The 17789-nt window shown below is 44.5% G+C and overlaps 2 protein-coding genes and 1 long non-coding RNA gene across 4 annotated transcripts; 1 reads left to right on the plus strand and 2 right to left on the minus strand.

The window, feature by feature from the left end:
• Window positions 1–2336: 2336 nt before the first annotated feature.
• Window positions 2337–4764, minus strand: LOC116453193. The gene is made up of 2 exons (XR_004243706.1): window positions 3400–4764; window positions 2337–2813 (listed from the first exon to the last, which is right to left on the minus strand). It is a non-coding gene; the product is annotated as an uncharacterized LOC116453193 (long non-coding RNA).
• A 195-nt stretch (window positions 4765–4959) lies between these two features.
• On the plus strand, window positions 4960–9046 carry XBP1 (X-box binding protein 1). The gene is given in 6 exon segments (XM_032128539.1): window positions 4960–5226; window positions 5299–5395; window positions 5476–5610; window positions 6142–6195; window positions 6198–6305; window positions 7025–9046. Coding segments are annotated over 6 exon segments (1161 nt in total). The 5' UTR covers window positions 4960–5017; the 3' UTR covers window positions 7583–9046.
• Window positions 9047–10880: 1834 nt separating this feature from the next.
• CCDC117 (coiled-coil domain containing 117) lies at window positions 10881–17762 on the minus strand. 2 transcript variants are annotated; one of them, XM_032128540.1, is made up of 5 exons: window positions 17270–17752; window positions 16529–16579; window positions 15934–16167; window positions 14401–14538; window positions 10881–13866 (listed from the first exon to the last, which is right to left on the minus strand). In XM_032128540.1, exons 1-5 carry the CDS (start codon window positions 17560–17562, stop codon window positions 13614–13616), a joined length of 969 nt encoding a protein of 322 aa, XP_031984431.1. In that variant the 5' UTR covers window positions 17563–17752; the 3' UTR covers window positions 10881–13613. The 2 variants fall into 2 exon arrangements, with proteins under 2 accessions (XP_031984431.1, XP_031984432.1); XM_032128541.1 differs by lacking the exon at window positions 14401–14538 and having other exon boundaries at window positions 17270–17762.
• Window positions 17763–17789: the final 27 nt, after the last annotated feature.

Here is a 17789-nt window from a genome sequence, read left to right on the forward strand (position 1 = left end):
CAGGGTCACATGACAGCTGGAGACAGGGTTCTGCATACAAAAGGGCACCCAAATGGAAGAAGATAAGGAAACGAATTCAAAATTACAAAATGAGAAAGGACTCTTTCCAGGACTCTCAGGGGCTCTGGACTTCTAAAAGAATTTCAAAGCCTAGGGAATGCCAAAGAAATAAGAAAAGGTTTTTCCTTTCAAACGCTGGCACTTGCTCCAAAGAAGAGCTAGCTTCTGCCAACAGGAAGTAGCCATCAAGTTTTCCTAAGCATGGTTGTTTACCTCCCTGGGTATTTTCCAAGAAGAGGTTCCAGTGCTGAACCAGGATGTGCAAACAAAAAAACTTACTGGAACAGGAGCTTGTAGGCATGTGAGATTTCAAGTTAAGTGTTTTCCTCAGAGCGCTTGCTCAACATGTGAGACACTGGCACAAAACCGGGAACTGCCTTGTCGGTTCCCTGGGACAGCACAGCAGCAAGTTCAGTCTCTCCTGTACTGCCCAAGCACATTCTGCAGCATTGCCCCCAACAATGCACTTGCTGCATCATCTCAAGTAAGGGTAGGACCTTTACCTTTTTTCTTTTGCTTGTGACTACCCCCTCTAATGTATCATCATGCATCAGTGTACACAGGTGAGCAAACACCTCTCTGTGCACAACTCCTGTGGCATCTCCCAGAACCTCTAAATTCTGCATAATCTGCACAACTCTCTGGTCCACATTTTTCTGCCAGCAGGATGAGAGAACTTTGCAGGGGAACACTGTGCTTAGGACCAAGCTAGAAAGAGAAAAGCTAAAGAGCTAAAGTAGGACTACGCATAGAAATAGGCATTACAGTCAGACAAACCACAACCAAGCACCAGAGGTACCAGCAGCTAGGCCTTTTAAAGGGAAAGGGAATCCATGCAATGGAAGTAGAATCAATAGAGGAATTGAGGAATGGTGTGGGAAGGGGATGGGCCAAGGTGTTTGGAAGCAGAAGCCAGAACAACTAAGCAATGCCCAAATGACAACTAACACCCACAACCTCCTCTTGACCTGCGGGATTCCTGCAGACATCAGGGGTACCCATCAAACAGATTACCTGGCCTGAGCCCATTTTCCTGGCCAAGTGACCAATACTGTTTGATTCCCAGCTGGAGTCTCTCAAGGACTGGCAGATGGCATAAACCTTCCCAAGGGCATCCGGTGGCTATGTAGAAAGATCTGTTTACGTGACTAATGTTTGCAGAGTTTTCCAGTAACATTTCACTTTTACAGAACTGGTAGCACAGGGTTGCCAGCCTTTCTGTTTACTGTGGTGTGGATATCTTGTCTTCTTTTAAATTCCCATGAGTGGTTTGCTCCAAGCTCTGAATGTGCAAGAGAAATTTGCTTCTCTGTCTGACAGAACGAATGAAATCAAAAGATCTTTATCTCAAAATACTGCCATGCCCTTGTAAGCAGGTAGATTTTCCCTTTATATCAGCATTCCGTGACAGTGTGAGGGGGATCAGGAAGCTGTCCCTACTCTGGGACCTCTGCTGCTTAACAAGCATGTCAGTTTTCTGAAAAAATTAGTAAATTGGCAAAAAATTGCAACTGCTACAAAATTATAGACATTTGTTAATTTCTGGTCTTGCCTGAGACCAATGAATTCTCGAGTTTCAGAGGAGTCTAAAAATGAAGCAGATTGGAATTACAATGCAAGTGAAATTCAGAGGTAAAAAGATACTATGGAGATGCAAGGAACGTTCTGAGCCTTTTATAGAGATTGCTTGATCTCAAATTTACTGTTATCACTCTTTAAAAGACAATATATCATTATCATTTTAAGAAAAATCTCCCATCTTGTATTCTGTAACAATAAAAAAAGGAATGACAGACACAAAATGTTAGAAGCTGTGAAACATGAGATGATTTTGTTGCCAAAAAATCTGTGATGCAAAGGGGTCACTACAGAGGAAGGCCACAATGCAGGTTCACACTGTCTAAAAATCAAGTTAATCAGTTGCTACACATGCATCTACAACTGGCCTTTGGGCAGTGTGATTCCCATCTCCCTTTTTCCGAGGTACTGCATTGAAATTTATTGCTACTAAGCTACCATTAAACCTGGAATAGGGCACAACCTCTTTGAATGTGGGCAATGGAACTGAACTGCCCAAAAAAGTTCCAAGGTAAGCTTCAGGCAGGGTGGCAGTTCCATGCAGTAGCCAGAGGATACAGATTCTGCATATGCCCTGAGACTGAGAGCACTAAAACTCTGAAAGATGCGCTCCTGAATCCCAGTGTGTAATGACAAAATTTAAGAATAAGCAAAATGAGTATACTTTACAGGTTTTGAATCACCTTTAGGGTGCAAAACAGGTTCTCTTCTCATTTAATCAGCTATTGATACAGGTATGGGAACACTCCAGCTGCTGTCAAGAACTTGGGGGCCCGGGCCACTTTCCAAGTATTTTCAGACATACATTTGGCAAAGCAATCTCTCTCTCAGATTATGATTGTCAGTTAATCTTTTCTCTACACCCCCTTCTTCTATTTTACCTCCCTCCTTTTTTTCATATGTAGATAACATTCAACACACATTTCTTTCTCTGTATCTGATATTACACAAGAGCAAAGCCTCTCCACCTTCGTTAAACAAAATTATTTCCTCTGATGGGTGGGCCACCTGGAACATAAAGTTATTTTAGCAGGAACTAATGTCGTTTCTGGCAGGACAGCCAAGAGTATCCTCATTGGCACATCCTAGGTGCTAGTGCTGAACTCCCCAGCGGGGTGAAAGGCAGGGTGAGAAGCATTCTTGAGTCACACGGATCACAGGATTAAATCCAATGACTGAAAAAAAGAAAAATACAAAGACCGGAATGTGTAAACAGTGAAGGGGAAAAAAACTGGAAATAAGAATTAAACTTGAAGCTTTTTCATTAAAACTCTCTGGAAGGGTGTCACAGTGCAACACCAGCTTTATGGGCCTTTTCGTTGGCACTCTTTTACCCAGTAACTCAAGCATATATTTAATAAAACTCTTTATGTATCCTAATGGTAGTAACGTAATATTTGTGAGCCTAAATATATTCTCAGCAACGGCACCAGAGCTAGTCTTAGTACTACTAAAACTATTCAACAGGACTAGAATGCAGGGTGTCATGCCCTTCTTTTGCTAGCTACTACTGCCAACACCAGACATGCTAATGGATGCCCTTATTCTATTCAGTAACAATGGACACCACCGGTGCCAAGGGCAGCTTCCACTTTTGTGTCTGGTTTACACATCGCTGCGAAGCAGCTCAGGCACCACTACTAGCATGTATGTCCCTGCACTTCTGTGGTTTATTCATGATCACAAGTGTTTGTTGCAAAAGGAAACGTGCTTTACATGGGCTCTGGTTCGATATAAAATTGAATAGGAAAATTAAATTACCTGCAGACAGAAAGTTAGGGTTTTTCTTCAGTCAAAATACCAAGACATCTGGAGATCTTTATGACAAAACGTAGCATGATAAATCAGATCTCACCAGTATAGCTGTAAATATTACAAATCAGCAATGCAAGGCAGCTGTTCAACAGTTTTCTTGCAGGTAAGGGCAACTTGAAATGGATGTCTGAAATCTGAAGCAGTTATTAATACTGAACCTACATTTGGGTAGAAAACAGTAACACTTTAAATTGGGAATTAGAATTACAGAAGAAACATGAGTCCAAATCCAGAAGAGACACACAAAAGAGAAGCAGATAGTTTTCAATGGCCAGCATCTAAGGGGCTTAGCAGGACCAGAACAAACAATTTTTTGCACTTTGATTAAAAGGCTTATCGAAAAATTGCCATATTTTTCACAAAGGTGTCAAAGTAGAAAGATGAACTTTCAGCCTTAGCTCAATGTCATGCTGCAGTGCATAAGAAAAGAACAAACACAAGCTTACAAATGCAGTTTGTTCTCTGTATCATGAAAGCCTGGCAGAACTCCAATGCTGGAGTAATGCCAAACCAGCACACCAGTGTCTTTGATCTTCTAAAGCTCATGTTTTTCCTTTAGTGTTTAACATCTCAACTAATTTAAAATCAATGTACAAACGGCTTTCAGAAACAATTGTGAGCAGCCAAAGTCTCGACATTTCATAACTATTCAGGTCGTTGGCAACTGTCACAAGTGGAAACTTGGAAAGCTTCAGGCACGGAGCTGTCGGCAGCTCAAACACCCTCGCTGCCCTGCATGGCTGTGCGCTGCTGTTGGGAGCTTGCTGAACACCTGCATTCCCCCATGGGCACAGTATTTCGAGGCTTTCTACCTACAAAACTTTTATTTGTCTGAACCCACGATCTATCAGATCTGACACCAACCCATCGCGGCAGGGTGATTTTCTTCGTCAGACACCACAGAAATGCTCACTTCACTCCTTACACAGCACTGCTGCTCCTCGGGAACAGGCTGCGGGCAGCGGTGTGACACCCCTGAGGGATTTCTGCCCAATCTCCTGCAACTTCCACTCATCAATCACTAACCTCACTGCTTTTACGGTCTTCTTAGCCCGTTTTTAGCCCATTCTCATGGCATCTGCTACAGCTCCACTCTTGGCACTTGTGTTCCCCAGGATTCTGCTTAGGACTGCTTGTGACAGACCGGCTCCGGAAAGGAGACCAGAGAGAGATTTCAGCTGCATCGCCATGCCAGGCCCGGTTCACCGCCTCCTCAAGGCACTGCTCAACTTTGGCGACCGCCACCGCGGGCGAGCACGGCCCGGGCAGCCAGGGCGGCCCCTCACGGCCCCTCACGGCCCCTCACGGCCCCAGACCCGCGGCCCCTCCCGCCCTCCGCAAGCCCCGCCCCCCGCCGCGCGCCAGCGCCCCACCGAGCGCCCCCTTGTCTGATGCAATTCGCTTCCCCCCTTGCTCTCGGCCTCGGGCCAATCACGGGCTCTGCCTCCCGTGACGTCACGCCCCCAGCCAATGAGCGAGAGCCACGATGGTAGAAATGCGGGCGGGGCGCAGCCGGCCGCGCTGGTGACGCCGGGCAGCGTGTGCGCCGTCCTCCCGTTCCGCTATGGCCGCGCTGCCCGGTGCCGCGGCCCCGCGGCTGCTCCTCATCCCCAGCAAAGCGGCCGAGGCTCCCGGCCCCGCGGCTGCCCGGCATCTCTCTGTTGTCCTGCCGGCAGGAGCCGACGCCGGCCTCCCGGGCATGGAGACCACGCAGCCGGCCCGCAAGCGGCAGCGGCTCACGCATCTGAGCCCGGAGGAGAAGGCGCTGCGCAGGTGAGTGGAGGGTGGCGGTGGGTGGGAAGGCTCCGGCTTTCCCGTCGCGCTGATGGCCGCTCTGCCCCGCAGGAAGCTGAAGAACCGCGTGGCGGCCCAGAGTGCCCGCGACAGGAAGAAGGCGCGGATGACAGAGCTGGAGCAGCAGGTGGTGGAGCTGGAGGAGGAGGTAAGGGGCTGGGGGAGGTAAGGGGTTGGAGGAGGAGGACGTGGTAATGAGCGGTCTCCCTGCCTCACGGCTCTTTGCAGAACCAGAAGCTGCTGCGGGAAAACCAGCTCTTGCGGGAAAGGACGTGTAACCTCGTGCGGGAGAACCAGGAGCTCCGCTGCCGCCTGGGTTTAGATGCTCTGAAGACGGAGGAGGAGGAGGGTGACAAGTTCCAGGTGAGCCGCGCTGCTGCTGTGTCCGCCCCCTGCTTGGGCAGAGCTGGCCCGCTCCCTCCCGGGGTAACCTCGGTGCTGTGGGCACGGTTGCCGGAAATACCTTTGTCCTCCAAATGGAGGCTCTCCTGAAACTCAGCAGCTGCCAAGTCGAAATGGGTGCCACTCGTAGTGTGGGAGGTAGAAAGCTGACTAGTTCCAAGCTGGTTTAAGACAGTTTTATCTGCTTTTCTGTGTCTCGTTATAGAAGTGAAGTAGAAGCTGTTATAGTCACATAGGCGTGTCTCATGAGAACAGGAGTTGTGGGGGAGAGGGTGAGGCTTTCATTTCAAAGTGGCAAATAAAAGAAATACGCAAGTATATGGTAGGTTCAGTTAACTTTGGAAGTGGTCTTACCTTCAGGTTTCTACAGAACAAGTAAACAGAGAATTTAATGAAGGAAACCTTTGCAGAAAAATCATGATCTTCAAGATTATGTCCTGTACTGCCTGCAAGAACATTTGCAGTGACTTGAGTTTTTTTGTCTTGGTACAGGTTGTGAAGGAATCCCAGGTGGATGAGATTAGACTGGTGACCGGGTCCGCTGAGTCCGCAGCACTCAGACTACGTGTTCCTCTGCAGCAGGTGCAGGCCCAGCAGTCACCATTTCTGATAGCTTCCACATGGATTCTGGTGGCAGTGACTCTTCAGACTCTGAGGTGAGCATCAAGTCCTATACAAACTGTCCATGAAATTTGGAACCACTGTAGGTTTAAGACTAGTGTTATAACTTTCTGATGTTAAATCATGTGATGATTTCCATTTACAGTTGGTTTGTTTTCCAAGTTTTGGAATGTCATACCTGTGGCTCAGAACAGCTGTTAGGCTGTATCCAGTGAGTACAGGAGTTCAACAACACCCACATGAAAAAACCCAGCCCCCACAGCTTTGGTCATGTGCAGGTCTGCCTAAGCCAGGTTTTGGTCTATGCTTTGTGTAGCTGGCAGGCACAGTGGTGTTTGTACTTGATGGGTACAAGATCTCAAGGAGCTTCTAATAGTGGCTGTGAATCTCAAATGCGTGTATGATGGACAAAGAATGAGTGTGCTCTGGAACAGACTGCCCAGGAGGGTGTGGAGTCTCCCTCACTGGACATAGTCAAGAACCATCTGGGTGCAATACTGTGCCATGTGCTCTAGGATGACTCTGCTTGAGCAGGGAAGTTGGACCAGATGTGATCTAGTGTGGTCACTTCTGACCTGGCAGATTCTGTGAATTTCTGCAAGATAAGTAATTGCATTAACCATTGTTCTTGGGAAAGCAACTGTAATTGCATTAGTGTATTTTAACTTCCACATGGGGTTTAATAGATGCCGTGTTTGGTGTTTGGCTGTAACAGAAATAAACTGTCCTTCTAAAATAGTATTTCATTTTGCAGTCTGATCTCCTATTGGGCTTTCTGGACAGTCTGGACCCAGAGATGTTTCTCAGATATGCTGATTCAGAGTCAACGTGCCTGGAAAAGCTGGAGGAAGAGATCTCTGGAGAAACAAATTCCATACCAACCGCCCTGTCTCCCTCTTTGGGGTCCCCATCAGCTAAGCTGGAAGCCATTAATGAACTCATAAGGTTTGATCACGTGTATACAAAACCCCTGGTAGTGGAGATTCCTGTTGAAATGGGCAACCAAACCAATATGCTAGTGAAAATTGAGAAAGAAAATCTCTCTTCATCTGACGACAAGGCTATCGCTGAGGTCCCAGTGTCTGTGAAGAAGGAACCTGTAGACAGCTTCATGCCTGAACTGGGCATTTCTCATCTGCTTTCTTCCTGTCATAATCTTGAAGCCTCAAGCTACTTGTTGGATGGCTGTAGTGACTCTGGGTATGAAGGATCCCTGTCGCCCTTCAGTGATACATCGTCTCCGCTTGGCACTGACCATGCGTGGGAGGATAGTTTTGCCAAGGAACTCTTTCCCCAGCTCATCAGTGTCTAACCTGGTAGTGTTAACTCCCCTTGGATAACTGTCCTGGCAAGATACCAGCATATGCCCCTTTGAGGGGTGTGTGTGGGGAAAATCAAGTCCATTCAGAAAAGTGTTGCTAATTTTTACCCATGCTAGTAGATGGCGTGATGGTATGAAAAAGCCTGGGGTGTTCTGTCCTGCCCTGGCTTCCCCCCAATCAGTGTTGGCTTAGGAGAGAGGCAGGTTTATTTCTCAGTAACTTGCTAACTCTGTATGAACCCGAAAATGTTTTGGTTTTAGGTTAAAATTTTAACACCAGAAACTTAAGTGGGATATTCATGTATTGACAACTGGGCTGAACCTTAATAATCTCTAAGTCTTACAGCTTCACTAAATGCTTCTTTTCCATTTGCTATGTAGAGTTGCTTTCTCCATTTAATATTTAACTGTATTGTTGCAATTAAAATGCAGTGCAGCTCACTGACCTTTTTGTGCCTCAGAACTCAGTGGGGAGGGGACAGTATCTGGGCCTTGGAGAATTTAAGTTTAGGTCTCTCGGTGTCTCATCCTGCCACAATGCATTGATGAGCAGTGCTCATATGGTGTCTGCAGCTGGATGCTTCAGTTTCCTTTTGGGGGCACTGGATGTGATAGAGAGGTTTGTGTGAAGGCCAGAGCCACTAGAGCAAGACCTTCAGCCTCTATAAGGCAGGCAGGTGGCATGAGCTTCAAGTTTTGAGTATTCAGAAGTCATGGCAGTGGTGGCACCGTGGTGGCCAGCAATGCTGTCCAAAATGCTCAGTCCGAAGGGAGGTGGGTACGAGACAGGCATAGTGTGAAAAAGGTTGCAGATTCTGTGTTACCACTGGAAATCCTGAAGCATCAAATGAACTTGTCAGGAGCTAATTTCAAATACCACAGCACAACTCCTCATTGTCCATGTCCATTTGCTCCAGTATTACAATATTAAAATGACTTGGAGAGGCAGAAGAAACTGAAATTTTATATTGAAATTAAGGGAGCTGTTGCAGGTGTTGGTGCAGCTGTTCTTGGTTTCAGTACTATTTCATGTTTTGCATTCAATTTTGGCAAAAATAACTTGGGGCAGGAAAGGAAAGAAAACCAGAGGTGTTTCAGTCACTAATATTAAAGGTGATAGGACTGCTTTGGATTACAAGCTTGGGTAACCTAGTTTGTAATGAAGGATTCTATCGGAATAGTAGATAGAAGTAAAGATTACAGGTGTATAGTAAAACAAATTTAGATTGAAAATCCAAGCAGTTAGAGAATAAGTTGCTTTACTTTCAAGGTGGGGAACAGGGATGGCTGCAAGACTTATCAAATAAATTGTTGCGAGTCCAGAAAACAAAACAGAAGAGAGGATTTGATCTGTAGTTTTGCATTACTTTTTGTTAGCATTATTGGAACTTTGTATGACATTAAATTCCCTTCTTAAGTAGTGCAATATGTGAGTAAACATAGTAATTGATGGAAGTGGCTCTGTTTGGTACTGCAGTACTTGCAGGAAGTGTGTGTGTTCCTGAGAATTTGATGTTTGGGACTGAGTCTCTGCAGGTACAGCCTGTTCCTGGCTTCTCCCCAGGCACTTCACAGTGACCGTGTCCGGGGTGGAGTGTGAGGGCAGTGTCAGGGGTGAAGCAGATGATTCCTGGCAGGGTCTGTTCCCCGTGGCTCCTGAGCAGGGCCAGCCTGCCAGCAGCGGCCCCACCTGCAGCCCCCACCCACCTTCCACGGGGCCCCAGCCCCTCGTGGCAACCACGAGCAAGCGATTTTCAACGGCTAAAAAAATCCAAGTGTGTTGTTATTAAGAAGTGTGTGTGTTATTAAGAAGTTAGTGTCCTTTTCCATCACACTAGAACATGGGCTGTGTTACCATTTCAACGTTGTTAAGCACAGGAGACAAATGCTCAAGAACATGGTCTTTACACTGTTTTGCTTCCCCTTTTTCAACTTAACAGTTATATCCTGGCATGCTTTGTCCTGACTTACTACGAGCGCTGGGGCCCAAGACAAGCTGTTAATATTTGAGATCTCTTCCACTAAAAACACAGAACTAGTTCTTGTTTGGCATCTAGAAGCCTAATACTATTCTGAATTCCAATAAGCACTAGTATTTTCCACTAGAATCATGTCCACTAAGTGCTACCAAGGCAGATTGAGGGGGGTTTTTAAATAAATGCACTACGGTGAACTTCCCCAGATTAAAGTGTGAGAATCTAAACTCTGAACTGTGGATCTGTAATCTGAGCTCTTCCTGTAGATGAGAGCTGCCAAGTTAAACTAAAGCCAGGCAAAGCTGGGGCAGCAGGGGAAGGGTAGCAGAGGGCAGCAGCTTTCATCATTGCAGCATGTTTCCTGCAGGCTACTGCTTTCCAGTTGCTCAGTCTCCTGGAGTCCTACTTGGCTCAGACACAGGGATCCAGACGCTGTGGTTCACATAAATGATCCATGACAGAAGCCATACATCTGCTCTAGCTAACTGATACAAGACACAGGGCCTGGAATAACTAAAAGTCCAGTTCCAAGCCCATACCAAAATAAATTCTGTACCTCACCACAGGGTTGGCCCCGTAACTGGGATACTCCTCCAGTCCTTATGATCTCCCAGCCACACCCCCCTCACAACCGCCAGCCAGGAGAACCTTACACAATCTTACATGGGCTGGCTTTCACACCGTTCCTTTCCTCTGCACTGAAGCACCATTGCCCAAGGGACAATATAAGTAAATCAATGTTTGGCCCTGCCTAGAAAAGACTGGTTTGTTTTTGGTTTTTTTTAATACAAATTGGAAGTGCTATTTTTCTGTCCTAAAAGCAAAGGCAATACTGGTCTACCACGCCAACCTTTTTTCCTTCAGCTGTTTCAAAAACTCTTGAACAGAAGATGGTAAACAGAAAAGCAAAGTGTTATACTCCAACAAAATTATTAAAATCTGAATTTGTTTTAAAACTCTCAAGTTTTTTTACAATTTAATAATACCTAGCTTGCTTAGTTCTGAATAATTTTATTCTGAAGTAAAATGAAAGATCTGAAAGCACAAACTACAGCAGCACTTCTTGGTACCCCTACTGCTTTGCCAGAGGCCTTTGGGTTGTGACAGAATTAAAACAACTCTTCCTTTCTGGCAGCTTCAGGTTTATTCTACCCAGCTGTTGCCTTCCCTTGTCCTGCTGAATACTGTGAAGGAAAAAAGGGACATGCCTTTGAGATGACATAGTTAAATTCAATCTCCTTAAGCCAGAAGAAGAAGGATTGGACATAGGCTCCCAAGGTTTTTTCACTCTTATCAGGAATGAAACAGCCATCTAAAAAATATTTTAGAAAATTTATTGAAAACTGACATACAAAGGGTGATTTGGTCCCAAGAGAAGACAGACCAGAATCGCATCTTCTGTATTTCAAAATAAGGTTTCTCCTAATACTGCATCGCATCTGCCATCCCGTTTGTGAACAGCATTAATAAAAGTCTTTTAATGAAGACAACAACAAATGAAACTCACAAATACAGAAGTCTGTAAATGCCCACAGCTTGATCTCTCATCCAATCACCCTCTACAAGTGATTGCTGTAGTGAGGACCTTGCTCAGTGCTCCTGACAGTTGGTTCCCACTCTAGCCCACTCTTCCATCAGTTTAATCAACCCCACTGTCTCCTTTCACAAGGGCAGAAATGCGTTGTGAAAAAATGAAAGCAAATGTTTTCTGTCAAAGCAAAATTCTTAAGACAATTTTTCTCCATCTCATGGTCTTTGTCAATAGTGCACCACTATATTCTTGTTTTAGATAGCAGGTAACAGGTCAGTGATGCCCTATCGACACTGAATTAAGAGGAAGGACAACCTTTGGTACAAACCTAGCAGGAAAAAACATGTGCTTAAAAGCCATCTACAACAATTTCTTATTCTGCAAATCTGATATGCAATCTGGTGGTTTTAAGAGGAAAACAACTGCATCATTTGATGTCTTTAGGCCTCCTACAATTTTTTACATCTTCTGTTGCAATTTTAGTGTCACTGAGATGGTTTCATCACATTTTTGAAATTTTCCTTCTTTCTTTTCAGTTTATTTAGGATTCAGAGCTTTCACCTAAAATACTTCCAACCTTGAACTTTTACTATAATCCAGCAAGCTGAAAACCAGTTCCTTACTTGGAGGCACCACGTTTTCTACCTGCAGTGACTACAGCCTTCTCCAAACTGTGTTGCTTTACACTCTACTCAGACACTGGAGTGAGTCAAAGGCTGTAGGTTTTAAGCACATTCAGCAGCTTAATAATACATAAGAAATTCTGCACAGTTCATGCGAGAGATTTATAGCAGACCCTGAAATGAAATTAGACATTATAACAAGATACACTGCACATGTTCTTCAACTTAATAAACCTTCCAGAATAAGTACAGGTGCATACTGGTTTCCAGAGTAATACCTAATGAAATGTTGGAGTGTTTTTAGTGAAGCTCTGAAATGTTTTATCAAGAGACAGGAAATTTCAGACAACCTTCAACAAAAGCAGCAAGATAAACAGGGTTTAACAAACAGGGATATCTTCTGAACAACCAAAAGGAAATAAAGGATGACTGCAAAAAGAGAAGCTTGATTTTAAACTTTCAGCTATGGGTTATTCAACAGTAAGGAGTATCATCACAAAGATTATCTCAGCTGTGCAAAGGAAGAGTAGATTTTCTTATGTGAGCAGCTGCATTACTGTGTACTTGCTCCTTCATGTCAGCAAGATGTCAAAACCAGATTGGGATGTAGGACTCTGAACAGAACCTATTACTTGGAAAGGAATTTCTTAGGAAAAGCCTCAATTCAGGTATCTCTGAGAAAGCTCAAGGACTTACGAACAAAAGATAAAACGCTTCAACAAGTCAAAGAACCTCAAGCATAAGGAACTGCTGTGCACTGAGAAAAGGTACAAGCAATTGTGGATTCCTTTTCTTGGCACCCTGCTCAGGGTAGAAAACTCTTTTGGCATACATCTGTATAAAAAAATGTGACACTACATTATTGGCACATACTGTGGCTTAAATTTTAAGTCTAGATTCTCTCAGAAAGAAGACAGGCATCTCCTTTACTTCACCACCAATGCCAGCAGTCTCAAAGGCTGGGACTCGGTTACAGACAATAATCAAGCATTTGACCCTCTTTATGGCAGCAAGCAGCTCCCTGGTATCTGATTTATTTACCATGTTTATCCAAATTAAAGGATGCCATTCATTTCATCAAAAGCTACACTGTCTTCAACTGACTTTCCGACTCAATGCATCAAAAGAATCTCAGCACAATGTAAAATGTGAATCTCTTTGCTGAGAACCACTTTTCTCCAGACTTTGCATTGTTTGGGGAGGACATAAAAAACCCACAAATAAAATTTAGAAGCCAATGAACCAAAGATGACTGAAGTGAGCAGGTATCCTGCAAGTTATAAGCACCGGCTTTACTTTCTAAAAAGCAAAGACTAATGCTCAGCTGTAACATTCCTTCCCTACCACCCCACAGATTGTACAATTTCTACATTTGAGTTTACATCAAGTCCAAACATAAGATGGTGTGAAAAGCTGTACTACCAGAGGAATTGCTCTTCTATCCAATACTAGATTACTAGGTATTTCTTCCTTTACATACCCTTTTGTAATTCAAATTAAACCAAATGGCCAAGCATAGTATGTGCACCGGTCTTAATGGCTCAGTAAGAGAAAGGTGTGGCTTAAGCCACAGTTACATTCAGTATTTGGATTTTATACTTTACCAAGGGCAATTAAGAGGGTATTTCACCATTAAGCAAGATGGAAAGCTACTTCCCTGTTCCAAAGGCCTCTAAATTATCTTTTCAGTAAAAGTAAGAATATTTAACAGATTGGAACACAGAAATTTTAAGAGTGTTTCCTGGCCAAACCATGTCCTTATGATGGTTAGTAAGAAAACAAAAACCAAATAATATAACTTCAGATTCACACATCAAACCAGAAAAAAAAAAATAAAAAACCACCAACAATAAGCATCAGAAGCTCACCACTTCCAGTCTAAAATCTGGCATCTACAACTCCATTTCTTCTTCTGCACACCCAGATATTCCCAAACTAGCATATGGATCTGGAGACATGGCAGTCTGTTGCGATCCAGGGAACGTTTCAGTCTGTGGGTCAAAAGGAGCTCTTGGGGATGGCTGCTTAGCTTGACACCCTTCTGTACTTTGCTGCTTGAAGTTTTTAACAGAAACAGACTTCAGTTTATCTGTCATAAATTCAGGAAGAGGTTTCCAAAGCACCAGCTCCATAGAAGGACGGCTCCTAGAAAGGATGGAGGTTCAGTAAAATTTAAGTTCTCAAAGCACATCTATTAAATGCAGAAGACCTGTATCATCATCTTTTGAGCTAGCTTGGAACTGTATTCCAGAAAATATAAGCCTTTTTTACCCCCCTATTAAATTTCCTCTTCCCTAACCAGTTCCATTATTTCTAGTTCTAACCCTGTATTTTCTCTCTTTTTTGCACTAAACTTGACCACTGTTGGTCACACTTCAGGACCTTCTCATTTTGAAAATTCATATACATAAAAACGAAACTTATAATGGTTCACTCAACAAATTTCAATCTGTAGAAATGAGGAGTACAAAACAGACACTTGATGACCACTATAGTTACACTTATTTCTTTTGTTACATTAGGACAGTTTTTCCCATTTTTAACCAGGTGAATGGTCTGTTATACAATGCTGGCTGCATCATGCAGTAATTAAGGACATCTCCATAAACATGAAACGAGGTCTCTCTTTTCATTTGCACATGTTAGCTACATAGCACCATGATTTCCTCCAAAACTTACATAGATTCTATTATTTTCTTTGTCAGGACTTCACCAAAATCCCTCTTCATCCCTTTTTTAAGGGTATCTGACAGGATAAGAGTGGGCAGATTGCTAACATTTCCATCAGCATGAACTTCCTCATCTTCATCAATTATCCTAGGAATGGAGGGGGAAGAGGGAGATAAACACTATTGAGCATACTGTTATCAGGCACATCCACTGCAGACTATAGTCACATCTACGTGCTCTGCTCTGTGCAGATCTCTGACCTAGGCTGGGTACCAGAAGCAGCAGGGCCATGTTAACACAAGCCTCTCTTGGGCCAAAATACCCTGAGAAGGACTCTTACCACAAAAAGCCACTGGAGCAGCAATGCCACTTCTGGTACCTGAGCTAGCTTGGTTATCTCTGTGTTATCCCAGCCCTGTCAGTGCAGACATACACTGAGAGAAAATAAACAAATTCCCTCCAGGGCAAACTGTACCATTCAGTCACATTACACAGGTGAGTCTCAGCTATGCAGTAGCTTTACCTTCTCAATTCCCCATAACTGGGCTTTGAGAATGATTGCCAAGGTACTGAAAACAGTGCTTCACTTTTCACAACATTGCACCAGTTTCTGAGATTAAATTGGCACAAGTTGTTGAAGCGTTTAGAACAAATGGAAGCATCTCCTTTGATTTTGGTAAACCTTTTATAGAAAATTTAGCAGAGTAGCTGGGAACAGGGAACAATCCTCCAAGGGGCCCAAGGCAGACATAAACAGATAATAGAGACATACTTCACTACTCTGATTTATCCATGAAAAAAATAACAGTCTAACAGCACCTTGCTTCTCCTCATGCATCATCTATGGAATAATCTACAAAACAAACTTGTTTTTCAATTCCTGTAACTTTTGGCTTTTCTTATCATCTGCAGTGGTCATTTTAGATATTTTGGAATACCAGCTCAACTGCAATCAACTGATACATACACATGCCATTCCCAGAAATCTTTCAAGGGCCAGAATGCATAGGAAATTTATTAAATGACTACAGTAGACTGTCTATAGCCACCCCATTACCCCACATCACACCACCAGCAAGAAGAATCTCAGCCTTACTGCATATGTGCAGAGAGACCTCTCTGGTTCGTGCTACTCTCTACACTGACAAATTCACATCTATTTTAAGAATTAATCACAGAACAAGCTGCGGTTGATTGAAAAAAACTGAGCTCAAGTCTGAGCAGGTAACTGTTGGAATTTGAGCTCTGGATGCTCACAGAAGAGCACTAAACCCCATTATGGTGTATTAAAGCTGCACAATGACTGTGAGCAGGGTGCTATTTACTCAGCATCTCCTGCTCTAGCACCCTCAATTTCATTTCACATTATCAGCCTAAAGACTCACAGGACCATAGGCAGCCTAAAACGAAATCATTTGAACAGCAGGTTCACCTGAGATTTACAGCAGTGTTATCACACTGCTAAGGGCTAGATTTACCCCTAAATGCCCACCAAAAAAGGGAAAGCTCAGCAAAGCCAGGCTACTCAATCCCTGCATTTACCTGTCCTCAATTTCCTGAAGTTTCCTGCGAGCAACCTCGCATTGCTGTTCCCCCATTGTCTGATCCATTTCTTCACAGGGAATTTCTAACATGGCAGTTTCAGGACCGCTGCCACCATACTGACTTGCTACCTCCCCAGCTGCCTGCTGACCTGCACAAAGAATCCATTCTTCAGTGTTGGGATTCAAAGGGCAATTTTTGGCTCCTGTCAGTCTCTTCTTCCGCACAGGACAGCTAGGAAACAAAGTAAGTTTACAATTGTCAAAAAAGAAATGTGGCATTCTACAGGAACAAATGTTATACAAAACGTGTTTCAGCAGCTTTGACACACTATGGCAATGCAACCTCAACAAAGAAAATAAATGTACATTGCTCTTAGTAAAATGTGAGTACCTACTCAGGAGAATCAGTGCCACACAATTAATTAGGTAACAGAAATGCATTCGGGCTCATGTGCAATTCAAGGGAAGAGTTCCAAATGGAAACAATGATAGATTTCCTTCCTGTTTCTACTGTAGGTGAGATGTGCTCAAATCTTTTACAAAACAAAAAGCAAATCAGGATTTTTCAGGCTATAAAAGACAAATTAATTTACCCTTCTGCCTCTTCTTCTAGCTTATGCTTCTTTCCACATCGCACAGAGACACTACAAAAGAAAAACAGTTACTTAGCTTCAAATTGTATCTTCTGATTACACTGATATTTTCAAATATTTTCCTCCCTTTAAAAATTTCAGCTAAGATCAACAGTCACAGTATGTCACCAGCTCTGAAGGGAGTAAAAGTTTGGAACAATAAATGACCACTTTGTTCCAAAGGAAGTCAAAGGCGGCTGTAATTGCTCAGTTCTCTGAACTTCTTCCATGCTAATTTCTTCTCCTTTATGTTATTTATTTTTCCACAAGGGGCAAGACCAATTGTTGCTAAAATTCAAATGCTTCAAGAAACAACACATGATCCAGCTCGAGTCTCGTAATACACTGTATCACAGGGACATACTCAAATGTGATCAAAACTCAATGTCTTACAGAATAATTTAAGATTTTTGTGCTCACATATAAGAAAGATAAAAATTTACAAAAAAAACCAGAAAAAAATACATGACTTTGAAAGTGTGCGAAGATGCTAGTACACTCGATCACCGTTCTTGCCTTTTAAAAGGCTCCTTTATCCCCCACCAGCCAGCTTCAAGGTCCTAAGACGAGTACAATTTAACCTCCCACCAGTGCAACACTGCTACAAGGAAACAAATTCCAGCCGCCTCGCAAAGCGCCCGCCGCGGTTTCCCGCTGCCGGTGCTCCGGCCGCGGCCCTGCGGGAACGGCTCCGGCACTTACTGGCTGCGGCTCCTGCTGAAGGAGCTCACCGGGGCCACCGTAAGCCCCTCGCTGTGGCTCCCGAGCGCGGCCAGGGAGGCCAGGTCGAAGCTGCTCTGCAGACAGAGACCGGAGGATCCATCGGCGCCGTCGTTTCCGATCCCTGCCATGACCATCCCGGGCGGCTGCAGACGGCCGTGGCTGCCGACTAAGGGCTGCGGGCCGTGGCGGTCCGGGGCAGCGGCCGGAGCCGCGGGGAGCTCCACGGCCGAGCCCGCCGGGATACCGTGGCAGGATCTGCCTAGCGCTGCCATTTCCTGCTGCGGGGCAGAAAGCGCACATCAACGCCGCAATCCGCGCTGCGCGACGCGCCGGCCCTGCCCGAGAGCTCCCGCAGGAGCCACGCACGAAAGCCGGGCCGAGCCAGGCCCGCGGCTGCAGCCGCCGCTACAGCCCAGCTCCTTCCAGGCCTTTCGCCGCGATCGGATAAGGACCCGCGAGCACTGTGGGAGCTGTAGTCCCGGGCACCCTGGGACCTCTG

Source organism: Corvus moneduloides, chromosome 18, assembly GCF_009650955.1.
Source record: "Corvus moneduloides isolate bCorMon1 chromosome 18, bCorMon1.pri, whole genome shotgun sequence".
In the NCBI taxonomy this organism is placed as follows: Eukaryota; Metazoa; Chordata; class Aves; order Passeriformes; family Corvidae; genus Corvus; species Corvus moneduloides.